The sequence below is a fragment of the Coloeus monedula genome (assembly GCF_965178545.1).
Source record: "Coloeus monedula genome assembly, chromosome: 12".
Lineage (NCBI taxonomy): Eukaryota > Metazoa > Chordata > Aves > Passeriformes > Corvidae > Coloeus > Coloeus monedula.
This window is the reverse complement of record NC_138792.1, coordinates 5,116,421-5,139,264: the sequence shown is the minus strand read 5'-3', so window position 1 is coordinate 5,139,264 and position 22,844 is coordinate 5,116,421. Positions and strand designations below refer to the sequence as shown.

General features: G+C 42.9%; 1 protein-coding gene across 2 annotated transcripts in view; it reads left to right on the top strand.

Annotated features, from left to right (window-relative positions):
• Positions 1-7,530, top strand: part of LRCH2 (leucine rich repeats and calponin homology domain containing 2) — a 41,420-nt gene extending 33,890 nt beyond the window's left edge. For both annotated transcript variants that reach the window (XM_082289173.1, XM_082289172.1), the window contains one exon: positions 589-7,530. In XM_082289173.1, coding sequence (XP_082145299.1) covers positions 589-708 — 120 coding nt within the window. In that variant the 3' untranslated portion in view covers positions 709-7,530. The remainder of the gene's footprint in view (positions 1-588) is intronic.
• Positions 7,531-22,844: the final 15,314 nt, after the last annotated feature.

Sequence of the window (22,844 nt, the reverse complement as noted above, 5' to 3'; positions counted from 1 at the left end):
AGTTCATTGATTTAGAGCCTGGTTTACTGCTCTGCCATAGCTTCTGTCTAGTGTGGAGCCACAGGCCATTCAGAAGCTAGAGATGCTGAGATTTACCTCATGAATTACTTGTAACACCAGCTGGAAGTTGGGAAAATTGTCCAGCTTGTGCTCAATTTTGAGACTGAATGATTACTTTCTTGGAGAATGGTTCATTATTGAGTCTATCAGCACTTCTAAATTATCCCAAGGGAAAAATTGGTACTAAGCCTACAAAATAGGGGAAGGGGGAAGAAGGCCACTGAGCCAACAGCACCCATCAGCTTGTTTTTCTTATCTGCTTATGAAAAGAAAGTCCTTTACTTTATGAATTTAGCAGTCTCTTATGTATCTTCTGATGTTGTCATAGTTTAACACTTTAAACAGATAGTTACTGTAACAGGTTTCTGCCCATTCTGTTACTGTAGAGAACCACCTGTGACATTCAGGGCCAAAGGTGTTTTCTCTGCAAGTGTCTTCATGACATGTGTGGCTTCAGAGAATGTGTTTGTTACCCACCCTGGGGACAAAGGCATGGAACTAGTTAAATGTCCTATGTTTTTTTTGCAGGAGAGACTTTGCTTGCCCCATCACATTCTGGAGGAAAGGGGTCTGGTGAAGGTTGGCCTCACAGTTCAAGCTCTGCTTGAGTTGCCTGCATTGAAAGTATCTCAGCTTTCTTCCATGTGACGTGACTTCTTGGCAGCTAGACAACTTCCCATTTGCTCTGTTGATATGGATTGCTCTGAGGCAGTTCAGCCTCCCACATGGGAACACCCAAGCCATCAAAAACTGAAATCTGTCCAGATGCTGTAGAGAGCCTTACTTTGGAGCTGTGTGTGAAAACCTTGGAGTCAGTTCACAGTTAAAAGAACATAACTATTCTTTTTTTTTTTCTCTTGTAATTGGATGTACAAAGAGAATGTGGTAGCATCAGGTTCTCTTTCTAGTTAGGTTAAAAGCTGCCATTTAACATCTCAGTGTTAGAGTTAAATGCTGGATTTCTTTTTTTACGTTGAAAATGTCGTTTGAATTACTTTGGAAAGTACAAAGCACACTCCCCCCGTCACTTTAATTTTTCAAGTCAATCATTTGATTTAAAGATAATACAAAAATGTAGCGATGGTATGATGGTAAAAACATGAGCAACTGATCACTTGTAATCCCTTTTCACTCTCTGAAAGCTTAATATTTGCATTCTTTGTTTTTTGCACTCCTGATTGTAACTTACGCACTTCTAACATTGCCAGTATTGAGTCTGAGTGTATGGTGATTACACAGAACAGGATACAATGGGAAAAGGACACAGTTTATTGAGTTTTTCCAGTCTTCTAGGTTGGTGCCAAATATTTTTTTTCAGTTGTACTGTAGATTGTTTACATGTGAAGTGCCTGTGTAATTGATAACTCTTAATAGTCTTAAACATTTTTGAAATTTCTTTGTTTAAAATAGATAAAATGGAAATTTTTTAATATTTTAATAGTTTTTTTGTAAAATCAGTATGTGAAGATTTAAGTAATACTTCACTTTTTTGACGTTGGGTGTTTTAAGTTTGTTGCACAATTTAATTGGTTATTTGTTGTCTAATAATTAGAAAATACTGTAAATACTTTTTATTTATGATATTTAATTTGATAATACCTAATTACTTTTGGTTTAATGTATTGTTGGACAAAAAAAAAGTTGTCTACTTTTCTTTGTTTGGGACAAACAAATACACATGATGAATAAGACATGAGAACTAGTGATTCATACAGAGTAATTTAGGACATTTTGATAAAACTGCCAAAATCTCAGGTTTATGCTGTGATGTTCAGGATTTTGTGTAATATTGCTCCTGATCTCACATTACATTTTTACAACAGGTATATCCATAATTTAGTTGGGAAGTATCAGTGTTTTCTCTTTTTGGTGTTTGCAGGATTTGTTGTGTAATTTACTTGACTGTGGCATTAGCACACAGGTCAGTTTGTACAAATGTCACTGTGCTGAGACATTAGATTGATTGATAAATGTGAAGAAAAGAAATTTCCACTGTGGTGGTTTTTTGAAACTTCTGAGTTTATGTATTTGTTTGTTTCCGCACAAAATCTTGGTGTTTTGAGAACATTTTGAAACCATACACAGTTGAGTTCTCTAAACAAATTGCAAATAATTTCATCATTTTGGTAGTAGATCTGTTTGTATTAATTTGTTTTTCATGACTAGGTAGCTCCATTAAAAAAACATTTTGACTGCCACAGATTTTCTATTTCAGGCTAAGTTATTTTCAGTTGAGGGATGTGTTTGCCAAGCATGTCACAAAATTTGGTTCTGCTCTTTCCAATTGATCAAGATCCCATGTAATATAATTCATAAAAGAATGAGGGGAGGAGTATTGTGTATTCCTTCTACTGTAGTACTTAGAGGCAATAGCTGACAGGAAAAATAACTTTTTTCTGATGATAAGTTTTAAAAACTTATTTTTAAATCCATTGAAGCAAGTTGGTGTATATGTAATAGTTTAAATCCTCTATTGTTCATATAGTGTTGTCTTAAAATACAGCTTATGGAGAGGCTGGTGTATAAATTAATTTGCAAAGTCCTAGATATAAATCTTAGGTTAGGTAAATATGTGTTTAAGGAAACTGGATTGCTTTGACATTTGAAATATCGAATTTCAAATCTATCTCTAATTGGTTTTTATATCTCTTCTTAATGGTTATTTTAACAACTTCAATCTCTGTTTTCATTAAAGGCATTATCTGAAAAGTCATGCAAAAACTAATGAAAAAGTTATAATTCACTAAGCAAAATGCTTGCCTGCTATATTTGAAGAACCCAGCCATTCAAAAAGAATAAATCCTTGTCTTTCATGTCACTGTTGTTGCTACTACCAGAGCAAAGTTTTAGTTCAGTGTTAGCCATGCAAGTGCTAACTATAAATTGTCAGTTAGCTGAAAACTGGTCTCCACTGCTATTTCATTGTCATATTTAAATATATTTTCTGATCTTAAAATAACTTCTTTCCTTTTTGAACTAATTTTATTGAGTTATATCACAGTGTAAACATTAAGAATTCCCATAATGTAGCATGGCAGCTGCTTACCAGTTAGGGATTTTTAAGGTCTTCTTAGTAAGTTGAAAACTGGGTATGAAACTTATGTACTCATTTTAAACTGAAAACTACTAAAATATTGGTTGGTTGGTTGGTTGGTTGGTTTTAGTACTCTGAAGTTCTTCCCCACAGACATGCTAGCAACAGTCTTGCTTTGACATGCCTTGGAAATTATTGTGGCTATCTTCTTGCTTATGGGGACGGATAATCACGATTCTTCTGAGGCTTCCCTTTTAGTATGGCAAAGATTAGAGCCTTCAACTACTCTTAGGAGCAGTCTGAGAAATGATCCACAGTGCTTGGATGAATCTCTCTCACATCTCTGACTGCTTTTACAAATAATAATAATAATAATAATTATCTAAAGCCTTCCTAACATTGACTTGTACCCACTGTGATTTCTTTAAGAGCAATTTCAAATATGATGCTAAAAAGATTTGAATTTTAAGTTTTCATTTCCAAGCAGCCTGTGGAAATATTGTGTCTCCTCTGTACAAGAATCTGCATACTCTACTGCCTTTTCCCTTTCCTTTTGATTCCAAGCATCTTACTTTTTGTGCATTCTCATATCTAGTGCATTTTTGTTGTTGGGTAACTCTGGGCCACTTTCCTCCTTCTTCTTTAATTTTTTAAGAAATGGTTCCAGTGGCATTGGTGAACTATTGTGATTCCAGAATCCCTGCTTCAAACATTTGCAATGTTTGAGATACCCTTTTCTCATTTTGTTTAGGATGTGATGCCATTACTTAGTACTGGTATAGCTGATAGGATTCTTAAAAACAGTCCTGCCCAGTTCTTGTTGCAGTTGGTCCGTTTTCACTTACGACATGAAGAAAAGTTAACATTAAAAGCTTTAGGAAGCTGCATTAAGTTTTCCTAATGAACTTAAGAGTTAACTGCAATAATGTGGCATGAACTGTAAATTACAGAGTGAATCAGCATAGTGGCTGAGCTTCTGTCCTCGTGTATTTTTTCTGGTTTATGTCACTGGATGCAGTATGTCACACATGACTGATCTTTCACTTGAGCAATAATGTCCCAGATATGGTGAGGTCTTAAAGCAGTGACAGTAAAATAATTGTTGTGAAGTGTGGTGCCTTCCCACAGAGTATCTTGGAAATGCTTCACATCTGTTCTCCAACACTCCTAATCCAGTGTGCCCACTGGGGCAGTGCTGGGGATGCAGAAACCATCTAGACCCCTGTATCTGGAGGCCTTCCAAAATCTAACCAAGAACTATGAGCATAAAATAGGGAGCAATTGATTTGAAACATTAAATAACTGACATGAATCATAAGAATTTCTTTTTTAAAAAATCCTGGCCTTACTGAAGTCAAGGCAAGTTTTAGCCACGACTTCAGTAAGTTCTCACCTTTTTGATTTGTGGAACACCTGAGCTGGAGACCATAGCAAACATGGCTTAAACTTGTTTGACACTGGCAAACTTTAGTGTCAGATTCTTGACTAAAACAGTGATCTCTGGTAAGTCAAATGAAGTTGCAAAATGTTACGTGGATTCATTTAATAAAAATTTTCTGGTAAGCCAAATACAGTATTGAGATGGTAGGAAAAATTACGTTGTCATGAGGTGGGAAGCTGTATGACCTTAATAAAATTGTAGGCAAGGACCACTAGTTTTTTACTGCACTAAAAACTTTATTTCAAATATCATATCATTTAGTGACAGTTTCCTCAGATTTTGACATAAATCTGTAGCCAAATCCAAACAAAAATGCAGACGTGTTTTCACAAAAATGGAACTTGCATGTGTTATGTTGGTACTGAAGAGAAGGACGAAGGTCTGGCAGTTCTTCCTTCTGCTGGTTCCTTAAATGTTTGTTTGAAAGGCTGATTCCACTGGTTCCAACTGACAGCAACCTGTGGGAGTTTTTAGCACTTCTGCAGATAGGAGATGTGATTTGGTATTGGTAAATCAAATGTCACTTTTTCCTCACCAAGTCAGGCTTATGTCTGTGTTCTTTTGGAGGATTTCTACTTGAAAACCAAAAGCAAAAACACACCCCAACATAAACAAATTTGGAATTAAAAAATATCATTAAGACCAGGAATGGGAAAGGCAAAGTATAGTTGTCCAAGCAGAGAGTGCTCTGAGTTGATTTCATGTTGAATTGCTTCACCAGGAAAAGCCTTTAGTCTTAGCAGAGAAAGAAGGACGTGTTTTGTAGCTGAGGGATGTGGATCCTTGAGCATGTGGATCTTTCAGTAGAGCTTAGAACAACAAGGAATTTGTCATCTTTGGTTTGGGTAGCTGTGTTGCAGTGCTGCAGGAAGAGTGGCTGGTGGTGCAGAGAGCACTGCCCGTGCCCAGCCCTGGGCAGGGAACCTGGCGTGTGCCACTTGTGATCCCCTGTTTTTGTGCCATTGTCTGTGCATGACAACTGCTGACAGAAACACCTCCTTGCTCTTAAAGAGATGCTGCAACCTTAACAAAAACACTGAGTGATAACTTTGAGAGTAATCAATAATAGATGTTTACCAATATATAACTTTCACCAGCAGTGAATGATGTAGTAAAGCAGAGGAAGCTTTTGCTCTGGGAACTACAGACCTTTCCTGATTGAAAATTGCACCATGGCTCTGAACAGGTTCATGTGGCCCTCGTGCACTTCCATGAGGGAATGAAAACAGCATTACTGGGTTTGTTCCATCTGCAACACACTGGGTTGTGTGTAATTAATTCATTTACAGAGAGAGGAAAAGGTGAACTGTATTCTTAATGAGGAATGTTATGGTACAGGTTTGTTTTGTAAAACACGAAGATAAATTTTCTTCCTGTGAAGAAAAATCCTGCTGATCTTCACTGATTAAATAGAGAATATATGTGATTAATTGAATTTTAGTTTAAACTTGCCACTGCACAGGAGCAGTTCTGGCTCCTGTGTTTGTTACATAATAAAAAGCCCTTTGCTTTATTTAAGTATTTCACATTGTACAATTTTGGCAACATATTATCATAAAATTGTGGTTATATGAAGTGTTTGTTCCCTCATTGGGTTTGACCATTTTTTTTTCAGCATGAGAGGCAATGGGCAGTGAAATTGCTGCAAGCTACCTGATCAGCTTCTAGGGAAGGACCACCAGTTATAAAATGACATGTAATCAATCATTTTTAGTTCAAATTATATATAGCCAGTTACATTTTCAAAAAACTATTTTCAGAGTGTTTTTTACATTTGAGAGTCCTAATCTTAAAACAAGCAAAAACCAAAACTTTTTTCCATGGTTACTCTAGTATCTCAGCAAATTCTAAAGGAGAATAGCTCAGACTGACAGCAAATTTAATTGTTGTGGAAAAATTTTGATTTTGGCAGTGTTAAATTTTGTGGTTGAACTTGATCAGTCTTTTCCAACCTAAATGAGTCTATCATTGTAAGACTTCAGTGAGACCAGAATTTCCCTCCAGAGTTTTGCAACTCAGTTACAACATAAAGTCAGTCATTTAAAGTAAATTCTTGGCACTAAGGAGGGTTTCCTCACTTTATTCAAAGTTGTGTGAAGTAAGGCAAACATAACTTTTTCCATCATAGTTTTATGAAGGCAGATTGTAAAATAGAGCATATTTGGAAATGCCACAAGGGTATTTTTTTGCTTTGTTTCATTTTAAAATGAGTGAACCAGTGAACTATTTCCAAAATTACTTTATTTGCGTAGGGTTTGGTTGTGCCATAGCTGGCACAGGAACTTGCAGTAACTGTCCAGTATTAATATGTATTCTGAAGCTGTGCAAGACTGTCTTCACATGCAGATGTTGATGCAGTTGTGTTTGCTGAAGGGATGTGTTACATGGAGCATTCCTGCAGCCATGGGAGTTCCTGGCTGCAGCTGTTCTTGGCTGTTGGCACCAGCAGCAAAGCAAGGCTGAGATTCCCAGGAGGAGCATACACAGGTGTAGTGAAAAAGGGTGCATTGGTGGAATACATTGGGAATAATGTGAATACTTTTTACTATGATGTAATGTCTAGAACAATGAAAATGTGATTGCTTTACAATTATCATTCAGTTGGTATTCAGTTACTTTATTTTGTAACTTGTCGTTATAAAACTCAGAAGATGCAATGTAACCAAATGGTCAATATGTAAATGTGTGCAGGATGTGGCAGAAGTAGTTCTGAGGGCACAGATGGAGAGTGATCATTAAAAATAGATGCTCAAATTGTGTATATACTTGCAAAACTTTTTGATAGTGCATTTCAATTGATTTCGCATTTCATGTTCTTGTAAAGTGCATCTTTCACACTTTTGAAGATTGTCTACTTGTACTATACTGTATTAAGCCTTTTTTTAGGATTTCCATTATTGCTGGAGCTTCCAACATACATGTTTCTTTCAAAAAATGCTCTTACTGTTTATTTCTTTTTGTAAATAGTGTTTTGTATTAAATTTGCATGGATAAAACCCACATTTCCAAAACCAGTGTACATACGCTGTGTATAAAATACAAACTGTTTCATAATTTTCATGTAGTCAAGTTATTCAATTTGCTTTCATTTCAGTTTATATATTTGTAGTAAATAATGAGAATTTGTTGTATGTTCTCTCTAATGTCTGTGTTGTCATTTTGATAAGTGGCCTGCCTCATTATGTCAGGAAATACATCCTCTGACAAACAAAAGAAAAGCTAACTCCTGGTTCAGGGAAGTAGGACACATTATGAGGTAGGTATGTTGGGATTTTGGTTTTGACCAACAGTGGTGGGAATATGTGAGGATCGAGATGCCTTCACTTGTAACAATCTTTATACATGTACACACTTTGCTGTGAAAACCACCCAACTCTTCTAGCATATATATTTGGAACAACAAAGATTTTTGAACCTTGTTAATGATAAGCTTAAACCAGTACAGAAATTCGTCCCCACAGAGGTGATCTGCTTCCCTTCTGTTCCCTGGGCTGGGTCTGGCAATAGCACAGATAATCATCTGCATGGTTTGCAGGCATCAATTGCTTGATCCAGCATTGAGGAAACAGAGCTGCCAGGTTTGGAGCTGTAGTTAAGTTGTGTTATTCAAATGTAGGTTAACAGAATTTTATATGACCAAATTTATTTTACCTTAATTTCTTTTTGATTATTCAAAGATGTAGACAATTTTATTTTTAGACCTGAATATTGAAAGTAAATACTTTATTTTGAGAGATGTTTTCCCCTCTGAGACCTTGTTCTGCACCTGCACATATCCAGCTGCTCTTTTGTTTTCTGATGAGGCACATTTGGGGACTGTAAAGCAGAAATTGAGGAACAACTTTACAAAGAAAGTGAACACCATTCCTTGACAAAAGCATCTCAACAGCTGGACCTTTTTTTTTTGCAGTTACCAGTGAGGGGTTTCTGGTTCTCTGAGAGTCTCTTGTTCAGTTTCCAGCTCTGAAGAAAACTTTCCTCTTATGAAAAGGCTTTTTGGATTTTCAAGGGCAATGATACCCTGTTCAGAAACCTCTGTTCCAAGCTGAGCTCCATAAAGTTCAAGTCTGATGAGGAGCAGCTGAGGGAGCTGGGGGTGTTTAGCTTGGAGAAAAAGAGGCTCAGGGGTGTCCTTATCACTCTCTACAGCTCCCAGAAGTGAGGTTGTAGCCAGGTGAGGATTAGTCTCTTCTCCCAGGTAACAAGTGACAGGACGAGAGGACACAGCCTTAAGTTGTGCAGGGGGGGGGTTGATTGAATATTAGGAAAAATTTCTTTTCTGAAAGGGTGGTCAAGCATTGGACCAGGCTGCCCAGGGCAGTGGTGGAATCACCATGCCTTGAAGTGGTCAAAAGCTGTGTGGATGTGGAACCTGGGAAAAGGGTTTAGTGATGAACTCAGTGGTGCTGGGCTAATGGTTGAACTCAGTGGTCTCAGGATTCTTTTCCAACCTTAATTTTCGTCTCAGAATCAAATAATCATTAACTCTGTCCCTGTTGAAACCAAGACAGTGACATACTACCATTTTTATCTTCCACAAAACTGTTAGAGGTACATTTCCTACTGTTCGGCAGCGCAAAGATGTTTGTTGCTTTTTCTCTTAATGCATTTCCAGATATTTTTCTTCTCCACAGTTAGTGGAAGCTGAAATCCTTTTGCATCTTGAGTGAGAAATCCTGATATCTTCAGTGTAAATGTTAATTTGCATTAATAAGAATATGACATTCCAGATAGACAGGTATAAATTCATGAGCTGATGCCATGTTGTTTGTTTCATCCACTCCCTTTTGATCTCCAAAACCTCCAGCTCTCTGAAAGAGAAGAAAAAGGCAAAGCAACAGACAACACTGTATTTCCTAGCAGAAGATTCCAAGTGCATGAACTTCTGAAGAATACTTAATAAGACAAACCCTCCCACATTCCGTGTATTCTTCAGCCCCTAAGAAAAGGAAGCAAAAGAAAGCAGGATTAGCTTGGAAAACTTTCAGGGGTATAATTTAGAAACAGATAAGTAGTATTGAATTCAGTTGCAAATAATGTTTATGTGAAAGCTGCTCTTCTAACTCCACTAACCCCTGGGCCATGTATCGAGCTTGCACTTTTCACGGCGTACTGAAATAGCTCATTCTGTTCTTTCTCCAGTAAGGACATTTATACAGTGATGAAATTGAGATGCTCCTGCCAACAGTGATCATTTTGTAATTTTTGGCTCAAGCAACGTAAACTTCTCTTTCCCAGGAATATCAGTTTAAATGATGGTTTTATTTTTTTTTCTGGTGAAATGAAAGGGGAGTTCCCAAAGTTTTCTTCCCCCTGTATATGCAAACAGGATTACAAAAGTGAGGTAGCAGATAGACCACTCCAGTGAGTGAACCATAATTTATTACTTGGTGTTAACTGCCCTTCTGTGAGCAGTGCCATGCTGGCTTATCTGTTTTTGTAGCATTGCCTGTTTATGGCATTATTGAGCCTTATTTGAGTATTTGGGAACTTCGAAACTCTCATTCCCAGTTTTTACTTTTGCTGCTGGCTTAGAAACAGCCTTATCACACAGACTGCTTCTGTTGTGTGCTCTTTTTGATAACTTGAATTAACATTTTATTCAAAGTACTTTCATTGCAAATTGAGGAGTTGTGTTTGATGCATAAATTGAAATGACAAACATTTTATTTAGGAAAAATACTTGATTCTTTCAGGATTTATGTGCTGCCATACTGGGGTACATTCCTTTGTTTTGGTTTGGTTTTCTTTTTTTTGTTACATTGTCTGGCCTTTCAGATATTAACAAATTACAAGGAGTTCTGTTTTGACTAAAAGCAAACTCAGAATTGCTATAATGTGCTTAGAAGACATCTATAAAACAGCAGATCTCACCACTTCTGTTCCCACAGGTACAGATGGGGAAAGAAACCTCGCCACCATCTGGCGTTTCTCACTTGGACTTTCACATAAACCAAGAAAGCCTTATGCAAAAAAGGGTAAATTTAGTTTCTCTAAAATACAATTTTTGTAAAACTAAATTTATTATTGTCTTTTTAAAAGCCACAACAAATTCATGTCTAAATTGACAGTTTACTCAACAATGGTAGAAACATGAGGTATTTTTCACTTTCTGATGGACTGCGTCTGCTTGACAATATTGCAACTTAAATTAATCCTGTGTTCGCTTCTGAGTGCAGGTTGTGCTCTGCCTGCAGACAGTGAAGCCCCTTTGTTTTGGCCAGAGAACTGCTCCTGCACTCTGGTTTCCAGAACTACAGAGCATTCTGCTGTTTGCCACTTTTGCAGCTTGTTTATACAAATAAACACTCGATGATGCCACTGAAGCTGTTACCCTTCCATGCTCGTAAACGTGAAAAAGCCAAGCAAAGGATGTGGGAGTCAGGGTCTGGGCAGTGCTCAGGGCTGCCTGAAGGAGGTTCAGCTCTCCACCAGCTTCCAGCAGAGTCACTGAGTGTGGCTGCATCCCTTCACCCCCTCACCACACTAGGTGAGCTCCACGCCTGCCTCCCCTACAGGGCTAAAACACATTCTGCTTAGATTTTAAACCAGGTGCCCAACTGTTGGTGTGTTTGACCCATCCCTGCCAGGGGGGTGGGATAGACAGTCTTCTGCAGTCCCTTCCAGCCTCAGCACTGATCTGCAGTGTCCTGCCCTGCTTGCTGGCTCTGGGTTCCCCAGGATGGTGCCTCAGGAAGTCCATGTTGGCCAGCAGGCTTTAGACAGCTGTGGATGCTGGTTTGTGCCAAATCCCATGATTTTTTTAGGAAAATGTCTGGGGAGCACACAGGTACTCCTGTCAGCTGGCAGAACAGGGTGGGATGTTTCTTCACAAGCAAGAGCATCATATGCTCTGATATTTTCAAAATGAACAGCTGCATTTAAATGAAATATATCTCAACTGCTGGTTAATTTGTCAGGCATACTGTGATTTTGATGGACCGAAGGAGGATTACAAAGGCATTTTTACCCTGCCCCACACCACACTCTTTAGTTGGGCTCACAGTTTTGAGTGGACAGTTCATGCACTGTGGTGCCATGAAAAGCACCCACAAGAAGTGCTTGTGTGGGCCACAATTTTTTCAGACAGTGTAGGAGACAAATTGCAAGTCACAATAAGGCATTTGAAACAGGGCTGTCAAAAGTAGTTAAGGCTGGGGAGTTTATTTACTTACCTCCCACCCAGCAGGAAGAAGACAGTGGTTGTGTTCTCTTGACCAGTCCTTCTCACAGGGGATGAATTTCTGACCTCTGATGGATGTTTTCTGTGCCAGACATTACAGAAACAAAACCTAAAAGTATAAGAAAATTTGCTTCATGCTTGATGCTCCCAGAGTGTGAAATAGGAAACCAGTGAGGGACAGATGGTGTGGACTGAAGATGAGCCAAGGCTGTGGCTCATTAGCTTCAACTGGAGCGATGTCCCTTTTGTTCTGGGCAGTGCCCTCTCTTATCCTTTTTCCTCTCCTCTCCTCAGCACACTCACAACCAGCACAGTATCCCCAGTGCTCACCCCCTTGCCCAAGGCAGGGCAGGCTGGGCACCAGGCTGGACTGGCAGCTCTTGCCTGAGCAGAGACAGCAGGACCAGCTCTCCTTTGCTACCTGCAATCCCAGCCTGTGGAATTAAAGGTGATGCCCTGGAGCAGCAAAGCCGTGACCACTTCAGTGGCTGCATGTTTGGGGAGACTTTCCCTGCTTATCCTTTCCCTGGCAATATAGTGGTTTATTTAAATATGTTTTGGGCTGAGCCAGTGCATGGATCAAGGGAGTTCAGGCCTTGAGGGGCTTCGTGTGCAGTAGGACTTCACAAAGAAGGCATCACAAGGTGCTTCTGTTCCCGTGGCAAGTTTCCAGGGGCTTTCTGCAGAGACAGGTGGTGTAGGACTGGGAGATGCTTGTGAAGAAGGAAACTCTTCAAGATTCAAGTCTAGTAGCTGGATTAAAAATATATTGTAAAGTCACTGCTCAGTCCCCTTGTGGGGAACTAAGGAGAGCGCAACTCAATTTTAGAAGAAGGCAGATCTCTGCACCCACAGGGTTAAGGAATGTCTTTCACAAAAGCAGGCAAACTACTGAGATCCTTTCATTAAAATAAATATTTTTCTTTTCTCTATTAAGGCAAATCCTCCCCCATCAGCTAAAATCCATCTTGTAAGTGGCAATTGATTAATATATTGGTGAAGGATTTTTTGGTATATCTCTTAAAGCCTGTTGAAATATTTGTTTTTCCTGTTGTAGATTTACAACAGGAATCCGAAAGTCACCTCTAACAAACGGAAAACCCCAAGAACAGAGCAGGACATCAGTGAAATTCAGAAAAGGGAAGAGCTTGTCAACTCTAATGAACGGAAAACCCCAAGAACAGAGCAGAACATCAGTGAAATTCAGAAAAGGGAAGAGCTTTTAGGAAAGGAAATAACATGATGATCTTTGGGCTTAATCCTGCACACCTACAAGAGCCAGTACCTGTATTTCTCAAGCATTATATGTCAGTTATAAGGTGTTAGCTAATATTTTTGTTTGCAAGAGCAGTCTTGAAACTGTTTGAGCCCTGCCTTCAAGGTGAAACTGGAGTGCTCATTCTTTCTTAACAGCAACTGATCTGCAATTAAACCTTCCCAGCCTGGGTTTGTTTTGTTAAGTGTTGATTCACAGCAGAAATGTAACTCCTTAGATTCCTTTAACCTAAGGTAAAGTGCAATGGTTGGTGCAAATGCTGCTTGGTGATCTTCAAAAGGAAAACCCAACACAGCCTCTATTGAAAAGGATCCTCAGGAGACTTGCATGGGAATGGCCCTCCCAGGGCTCCAGCTTTGGCAATTTGCTGTGGTTTTGCAGAGGTTTGAGCAGTGTTAACTTCAGGTCTGGTCACACTGACCTAAGTCTTTATCAGTACTATGAATTGTTGGTAAATTGTCTGGCAGAAACATCTGGCCACAACACCCCAGGGACAGCTCTGGCCAGAACTGGTGCCTCCCACTGTCAGAGCTCGCCTTTCCAAGCACGGCTGAGTGGGATTAGCCAGACCACTCCCTCAAGAGGGTCTGTGTGTCCCACCCTCGGCCCCCCTGCAGACCACAGCCCTGCAGCAGCTGCTGGACGAAGGAATCCTGCCAGTAACGCCTGCCAGTAATGCACAGCAGCTCATCCATCTCCCCTGGATTGCTGCTCCTCTGCTTCCCTTTCACTGTTCCCTGATGTGTGCATGCTCCTGGGCTGTACAGGGATTTCAGTGCTACCAGAACAGTCTGGTCTACCCTTTTTCCCTAACCATATTTCCTGCTGTGGAACAAACCTATGTAAGAGCATCCACAAACCTGCTGAGATCAAACCTTTTCCTGATTTCACTGGTCAGGTGGTGCTGGGAAGAGCAACCAGCCATGCCTTGGAGGGCAGCCCTGCCAGCACTTCCTTCAGCACAATGATTTATAGCTGGAGAGCCAGCATCTTCCTCTGGATGTGAGGTCTGAGCTCTCAGTGAATCAGCTGGATCCCACCAGTGTCACTTCTGCCTGTAACTGCTTGATGCAGTTTTTTCCAGCAGCTGAGTTGCTGTCTGAAAGCTGCAGTCATCTAGTCAGGACCTTGGTCAAAGCATATTTCACAGGAAATAACAATGGAGTGAGGTTTTTCTTTGATGAAGGAGCCCCATCCAATTTGAAAGCACCCAGTGGAAGCTAAGAACAAAATTTCTCATTGGATAAAAAGTGTTCTACTTTCCAACACTTGTGTTTGTTTTTTGGGGTTTTTCCCCAGAAATGAAGAAGTCCAGTGGTCATCTGCCTACAGACAGTTGTGCCCAGCTAAGATGCTGGTGTTAGTCCAGGATGTGCAGAGCTGCAGCAGTCACCATGTTGCAGGTGATGGGAGCTGGGAGACCTGTGACTGGGAGACCTGTGACTGCGAGACCAGCCAGGATTGCCAAGGTTTTCCCATCTGCTGGACACAGAGCCCCCAGCCCCAAGCCCAGACCCTGGCTGCAGTGAGCCCCTCCGTGCTGGGGTCTGCCTGTGGCACTGTCCCACAGTGTCCTACAGTGTCCCACAGCCAGGCAGGGCTCAGCTGGAACCACAAAGCTCTTCAGGTCACAGTAATCAAGTTTTTCCCAATCAAATTACATCCTGTGATGGGAAAGTCCCTCACACATCGTGTGGGGCTGTTTGCTACCACCCACATGTGCAGTGTGCTTTGCTGCCTGGGAGGGGATGTTGAGCCTGACGTCTGTGAGCACTGAGTGTCTGCTCTATTTCTTCGTGAGCATCCTACACACAGAACACTTTCAGGCTGCCTGGTCAGATGCAGATGATTGAAGCTTACTCTCTAGGAACAGGAACATATGCAGGACTGGTTTTTTTCCATTTTACTGTTACAGCTTTCTTTTTTTAAGAGCTAATAAGTATTTTGTCTTATACGTTACCTAGCTTAAAGGAAAATCCCAAAGTGTGATGGTAAGTTATAACTACTTTATATTATGATTTTATTTTGAATGTGTGTGTGTGTTTGAAACTCAGCATAGCTGTTCAGTTGCAGTGCAGAATTTGGATTTATGCATACCATAATTTCTATATAACTTTGAGAGTTTTCTAGGACCTCTTTATTTTTAAGTTGATTTCAAGAACACACACTGACGTTTGTGTTCTTGAAATAACTTTGGTGCATCTGCTCAGAGTGCAGGGTGTTTAAGTTGCAGATTTTCAGACAGCTGTGTATGTGTATCTGTGTTTACACTATTGTTGCACCAATATGTGTCTCATCCATTTCAAGCCACATTCTGGCTGTTTTGAAATCCGTCCTGTGGTCATTCCTAACTTAAGTATCTTCCTATACTTTTCCTTTTATGGGAAGATATAAACAGCTTTTCATATAACTTACATTCTTTAGGCTTGTCTTAATCGAGCACTGGCTTGCTGCTAAGAGCTGTCAGCAGATATCATGCTGTCCTGGTCAAGCAGTTATTCTGGGCCAACACTTCTCTCTTAGGGGAGGTGTCAAAGATCTGCATCTGGAAAGAACAAATCCTTTCAGGATTTTTGGACTGGTGGTTTTTTTTTTTTTTTTTTTTTTTTTTTTTTTTTTTTTTTTTTTGAATAATTTCTTCTCAGTTTGTTCACTGTCAGGCCAAATTGTACTTTTAATAAAACATTTCACAAAGCAGCTACCCCCTCAGACTCCAGGAAAACCTCCTGCCCCCAGGGAAAATGCTATTTTATATACCCAGGGTTGCAGCTCAGGGTTCAAGGACCAGTCTGTGAGGATGACCTGGACCTTGCCCTTTCTCCTGCATGTGCCAGCTGGCCAGTTCAGGCACTGACCCTGTGCCCATCCCTCTGGACCTGGCTGCCACATCCTGCTCACAGCAGCAAAGGGAGGATTAGATTCTGGCTGCAAGGTGCCCCCAGGGCTCCCTGGCTGCATTGTTATTGGGATGGACCACTTCTCCCAGCTGGCCTGCCGGGGGTGCCTGGCTGTCCTGGTGTCCCTGGGGATGCCCTTTTCCTACATGTGGCCCCAGCACCGACGGTGGGGGTGACAGCTGCTCAGCCCCTGGCAGATCCTGCTGTGCTCAAGGCAGCAGCAGTGCTCCATCCCCGTTGGAGACCAAGGCAGGAAGCAAAAAGGAAGAGACTGGGAATTGCCAGATTCCCTGGCAGCCCAGGTCAGGGCGTTTAACTCTACAGAATATCTGTTTTTTCACTTATTACTCCCACTGCACAGTGATTGCACCAGAACACCTCTGTCAACATGTCTGCAAACTCGCTGATGCAAGGCATTGGATGGAGTTTAAAGGAGAAGGGAAGGGAGATTTATTTTGCATATCCCAAGGACTTGGAGGCTTGTGGAGAATAAATCAGTTTTTAAAGACAAGGCAGGGAAGCAGAAGCCAGGAAGTTACTCTCTCTTTAGGATGGCCTGAATGCTGAGTGGGAGCATTGGCTCCCTTTGCTGCCTGTGCCAGAGCCATCAGAGGCAGCTGATCCCTGCATGTCAGGAATGCTGCTTTGTTGCCTTCCCCCTCCACACTCCCAGGGCCAACCTGCAGAGTGCTGCCCTGCTGCCAGCCTTGTTTTCACAGTAACTGTGACAGCACTTCAGGTGAAATGTTTCTGCTTTAATAACAACTCTCAACCTCTTATTTTATGTGTCTGTCTAATTCTGGACCAACCTGAAAACGAGGCTGGAAGTACTTACCACTGGGAGTAAATACTTTTATCACAAAAGTAATTACTTTTGGGGGCAAATGCTGCTGGGATAAGATTGGTACAAGGCAGGGCAGGTGGCCAGTGGAGATGGTGAATGCCCACCAGCAGGATGTGCTGGAAGGAGGCTGGGCTGAGACGTGGGCATTCACCACAGGCAAAAGGTTGAGTGTGGCTCTGGCAGGAGAGTCCCAATGAGGTGTCAGCCCCTTCCAGGATTTAGCACTGGAGAAGAGATTGAATATCACGTCGCTCTGGTGACAAAACTGCTCTCATGGAAAGGCACCAGGCTCCTGGCACAGTGCTGCACTCAGGTTTTCAGCAGCAGGATGGCAGCCAGCCTGGGAGCTTGCTCTGCTCACTCCAGTAACTGCAGCTCAGACTGTGATCAGGATTGCACCAAGATTTAAGACTTCCGCCTTTCCAGGTAAGCTCAGTTTTGAAGTGGAGAGATTTTGGTCTTTCCTAAGGCAGCCTCTGGGCCAGGGGTGGGACCAGTTGTATCCACCTTCCCCCTCAGCAGGCTGGTGGATTTGGTGGGAGGCAGCAAATGGAGGTTTTCTCTTAATGAGCGCCTACATGGTCAGAGCCTGCTGCCCAGGAGGCTGTGGTGGGCTCCTGCCCAACCTGCAGGACAGGCAGGGGGAGATGGTGTGGGTGAGAACAATTTGTCTTTGGATGTCTTCATGTTCTCTGCTCCACTGGGGCTCACAGCTCAGCCTGTTTTGTACGACGTGTTATTTCTGTCTGCTCTTGCCTGAAGAGCAGAAAGTGGTCCTGGAGCAGCCCTGGGCTTTCCTGCATGGGGTCAGCAGCTCCCCCTGACTCTGGGCAGCACAGATCCGAGTCTGCAGGCAGGGAGGAACAGGAGCAACAGGGGAAAGGCACCTTCCTGAGGAACAGGAATGCACAGATCTTCCATGTAAGCCCTGTGTCCCCTGGCAGAGCCTGCCATAGCCACAGGACCCCACTGCACCCAGTGCTGATGGTGCTGGGACCGGCCAGGTCTGCCAAGAGCAGCCATGTGGCAGAGCTCTGTCTCTGGTACAAGGGCTCTTTGTCACCACTAAACTCTTTCTGGGAGCTGTGGCAGAGCCTCTCTGTTCTGGAGATAACTTTTAGCTTCTTTTACATCTCCCTCTGGATGTATTCTTAACCCATTGCAGTTGTTACTCTGCCAGCTTTGTGTCTTCATTTCAGTTTTTTCTGTAATGCCCTGGTGCATTTAGCAGCAGAATTTGGGCCCTGGCATTCCAGGCTGTGCTCCTGATCCCCTTCCAGCCTCTCCCCATCATGCCCTGCACACCCTCAGCCCCTGGAACCCTTTTTTCCTGCAGGCTGATTATCAGACATTGCTACACACATTGCTCAGCGCTGTCTAATTCCTCAGCCCTGCTTTGTAATTCTTTTCTACAAAAGTTTTACATGCCAGAGTACAGTCACTGAGTCCTTTATTAAACCTGACACTGTGCCATGACAAGAACTAAATTATTCTCACAGTCTCTGCTAAAACCCCAGCCTAAGCCCAGTTGCATCAGAGGGAGAGTCAGAGCAAGTCCTTGTGTGAGCGAAGAGTACATGCAGGCTGTGGAAGAAATTGCTCCAGGAGTGAAAGATGACTCAGTGTGAAGACAGAAGCCAGCAGGTTGTGGATCCTTCAGTGCTCCCAAGGTAGCAGACACACCACACAGAAACCATTCCATCAGGGGTTGCAGGAAAATGTTGATGGATCTGTGTAAGGAGTGCCTCGTAGGCAGTGGGGAGGCTGCCACGGAGTCAGCTGAAAGGCAGAGGGAGTGTGTGATGCCTGACTTTGGGCTGGATGGGTTTTTCTGGGAACAACACTGATTACAGAAAGCAAAGATGTCAGTGGAGCCAGCTCCACGGCAGCTGCCTTGCTGGCTCACATGACACAGGCACATTCAAACAGCTGCTGTCTCTTCTTAGGATGCTGTCTAAGCCGGGAGAGCAGCCATCAGCAAAGAAATATGGAAAACTGAGGTCTCCATGCACCGGAAAAATAAATATTGATACTGGGTATTGCTAGAGAGTCTGGATTCGTTCCATCGTTTCCTGAAATCCCATAACAGCCACAAGTGTTTAATTTATGAACGCAAAGAAGGGATTTCTTTCCTTGCAACACTCAGTCTGTTGCCAGTGCCCCGTGTTCCTTTTCCTAGCATTTGACCTTGTGGTGACATCCCCTTTCCAGTGCAATCCGTAACACTGCACTGGAGGCCACTGGTCTGCTTGGAATTACTGAGTCCTTTATCCCAGCGCCTTGGAAAGAGCTTGTTTAATGCAAGTTTTGTAAAAGAGACTGATTTCCCTGAAACATGAGGCAGTTAAAAGGCTTTTACAAATCATCCATTTTCCAACGCACTGGCAATTTCAAAACTATCCTTTTGGATCAAATGAAACATGCTATTTCACACCAAATGGTCTCTTCATAGCTGGAGCCTTTCAGTTGTTACTTCAGTGATTAGAAAGCTGCTTCTAAACATGGAGGTTGCAAAGTTGAAAGCTTTTATTTTGAACTATCACATCCCAATATTTTAATCTAGCTTTACAACGGATTGCTTGACAGAACCAATTTAGCACAAATGGGATGAATATATCAAATATATTTTAACCAAAAAGGATTTGGCCCATTTTTTATATTTAGCTCCACTAATGGTCTTTGCCAACTGCTTTTCCATTTGCAATGAAATATTTCAGCAATGATGCTGCTGTTCCTTTATTTCCTCCGGCAGAAGCAGATTTTTACAGAAGAGCTTTTTAATTTCTGCATGCAGCTGCATATCTGTCATAGTCCAAGAACCCAGCTCAGGGGATTCTCAGCTCTTTGAAATCTCTCATTCAGCCTGGTGGCACCTTCACAAGTTTGCATTCCCCTGGCTTTAGTGCTTTTATTAATCTTTCCCCAGAGAGCAGCTGTGAGGCTCTGGGAGCTGACCATGCTCTGGGAGGAGGAGGAAGCTCCTGTGAGATGGTTCTGAGCACACAGAGACTCCAGGAGTCACTCACTCAGCTGACAAATCCTAAAAAATCTCATTCATGAGCAAACCAGATGAGTCACCCTCCAAATACTGTTGCAACAGGGAAGGCAGACAATCAAAGGGGAAACAGTCCCTGTGGCTTTGCTCCTTGCTGTGCTCAGGGGAGTTTTGCTGCTGCTACCAGGGGCCTCCAAGGACAGGTGGGCACGGGGAACACAGGGCAGGCTGAGCCCTGCCAGCAGTGATGCCACCAGGTTCTGCTCAGTGCACAGAGCTCTGGCAGGACACCCTCCCCGTTGTGTGCAGGGCTTGCTGGTGAGCCAGAGCTGGCTTGGTTTTATTTTCGTCTTCTTCCATGACTTTATCATCACCTTATGACAGAAATTTTTTTTGTAACTGAATCCCATTTACAGAATAGTTACTAAGATGCAAATCACCTGCCTGTCCCTGCCCTGACTTCGGGGCCCTGAGGCTCTGGTCCAGCGCAGCCAGGGATTGTCCCTGCCTGTCTCACAGCTTGTTGGGACACTGCTCAAGCTACAATCAGTAAGGGTGGTACCAGCTAAGGTCTGAGTCCTGTGCAGAGGTGTGCCCTGGGCCACTGATGTCTCTCCCACCCACGGGCAGTGCCTCCCCCCAGCTTTGCTGGAATGGGGCATGGATCCCCTCTGGTGTGCCCTCAGCTGAGCTCCTCCAGGACCAGCTTGGAGGTTGCACCAACACTGGCAGGGGCAGGAACAGAGCAGGAACAGCAGGTACCAGCACAATGGCACAAGGAGAGGATGAGAAAAGCATCTGTTGTTCACAAAGGGAGTTGTTCTGAGCAGGAGGGTGGCCAGAGCAGCTGGACCAGCAGGCACTGCTCAGTGCAGACCTGCACTCTCTGCTCCTTCCTGGGTGCTCCAGCGCTGCTGGTTGTGGTGTGGAGTCCTATCTCTGCAAATCCCAGCTATGCATTTTTGTCCAATCTAATTTTCTCAGGAATTGAGCCTGTTCTAGCATTCGGGAACTGGCATTCACTCTGCTGGCAAATGCTTCTTATTTGTTCCAAACAATGTGTCCAGTGTGACCTTTTCTGCTTAAATAGCTTACACAACGAGAATACATTAATGCTCAGTTCTAATCTTGCATAACTCTGAAAGCAAGGCCATACATTTACCAGCAGCAAGGGACTTTTTTTGCCATTCTTTGCACAAAGTAAGAAGGAAAAGCCAGCACTGTGCAATTCCAGTGAAGGGACAACTCACACATAACTCCCTTACCCCCAAAATTCACAGGGGCTCTCAAGGAGAGAGTTTTAGCACTACACATTTCTGCATGTGTTCACACACACACAGAGAAATGCAGAGGACAGCTGGCACCTGGAAAGGGGCCTCGTCCTGCCTTTGCTGCTCCAAAACATTCTCATTGACTACGGCTGGGAAGGGGTAACACATTCATTCAGGCCTCAAATCAAACAGCGATACCGTAAGACTTGTGCAGGTGCTTGGAGCACATTTTTCTTCCTAGCAAGAAGCACTCCTTCAGTTCCTGGTGCCATTTCTCATCTCCTTTGTAGGGCTGAATTCTTTCTCAAGATGCCTATGTTTGGCCATGGGAAGAGTCAGCCTGAGCCACAGCCTGCTGCTTGTCAGGGCATGTGCACCACAGCTCTGCTCTTCCCGAAACATCCCCCTTGTCCCTCCTGGAGGGGAGTTGCTGCAGTCAAATTCCTTCAGCTCACAGGAGGCAACACAGCCATAACTGACTCGTGTGTTCCTGGCCATGACCTTGAATGGTCCTTAGAGCAGCAGGAACCATCAGATTCCTTTTTTCAGCAAGGTGTATTCAGTAACAGATTTCTCACCTGGGATAAACCAGGTCTGGTTGAAGCACCTGCTCCTTGCAAGAGTTCTCCAGGCTGGGGCAAGGGAGAGCTTGCAGGGTGATGCAGGAAAGCAGGGGTGAAGTAAATGGCTGCAGGCAAGGCTGTAGAAGGCTCAGGGCTGATATGCCTGGCCACAGCAGAGGGGCGAGGGGAGGGATAATTCACTGTATTTCCTGCAGAGCCCCAGGAGCCAGGAGAGGCTGGATTTGCTCCAGAGCCAGCAAGCTTATGGGAAGGCTCTGTGGTGGGGATGGCCCTGGGGACCCCCAGGTAGAGCCACGTGGGCTGAGGTGATGCGTGGGGCTGCAGTGAGTGGTGGGGCTGTGGGTGCCAGCTGCTGGGGACAGCTGTGTGCCTCCAGCAGAGAGCCTGCGCTGGTTCTGCCATTTGGTTTTCATCTTAATTAATCACTTCAGTATTTCAAACATACCTTTGACCCACTTGAGTACATAACAGCAACAATTAACACCAGCACCTCATAAATCACAGCAATGTTCCCTCTGGTGCTTAATAAAGCCTCTGACTGTGTGGCCCATGCCGTTACATTGCAATGTGATTTCTGATCCCTGGGGAGAACAGAGAGGAGTCTTTAAAAACCACAAGATTTCTGTGAAATACAAAGCTTTGAGCAGAGCAGACATGAAGCTGCTGAGGAGCCCTACACTCCTGAGGTAGATGGGCTCCCATGCACTTAGAGGTCCAGGTAAGAGCACTTTGAAGGTTTTAAACCTCTCTGTGAAAGCCTTTTTTTATTTGTACTCGCCTTGTGAAATCCTATTAGTATATTCAAATAACTGTCCTGGAAATGAAAAGAAGATTTTTGTGCTAACACTCACACACAGTGCTTGGATGCTGCTGCTCATCAGCTCCGAGTTAGAGCTGCTGCTTCTCCCAGTTCTGTAAGCTGCCTCTCCTTGTCACTGCATCCTTGGACCTTTCTGAAACACAGACTCACTGCCTACAGCCAGGTTTGTACTGACACAAGTTTTATGCTGTGTTTGATAGGTTAAAGAAGTAATTCCAGTAATTTTTTCTGACTACACGTTCTCATTTCACAGCAAAGCAGAAAAATTACTGGTATTGCTGAAATAATAATACTTATGTAACAAGGATACATACGTGATGGGTTTATGTGATGTAATAGTTAGAATTATGTGATGGACTGGGGGGATTTGATATTAATTTAAATTGAAAATTTGCTTTTAAAATTGTTGTGTATTTTTAGTTGCTGCTATGTGTTGCCA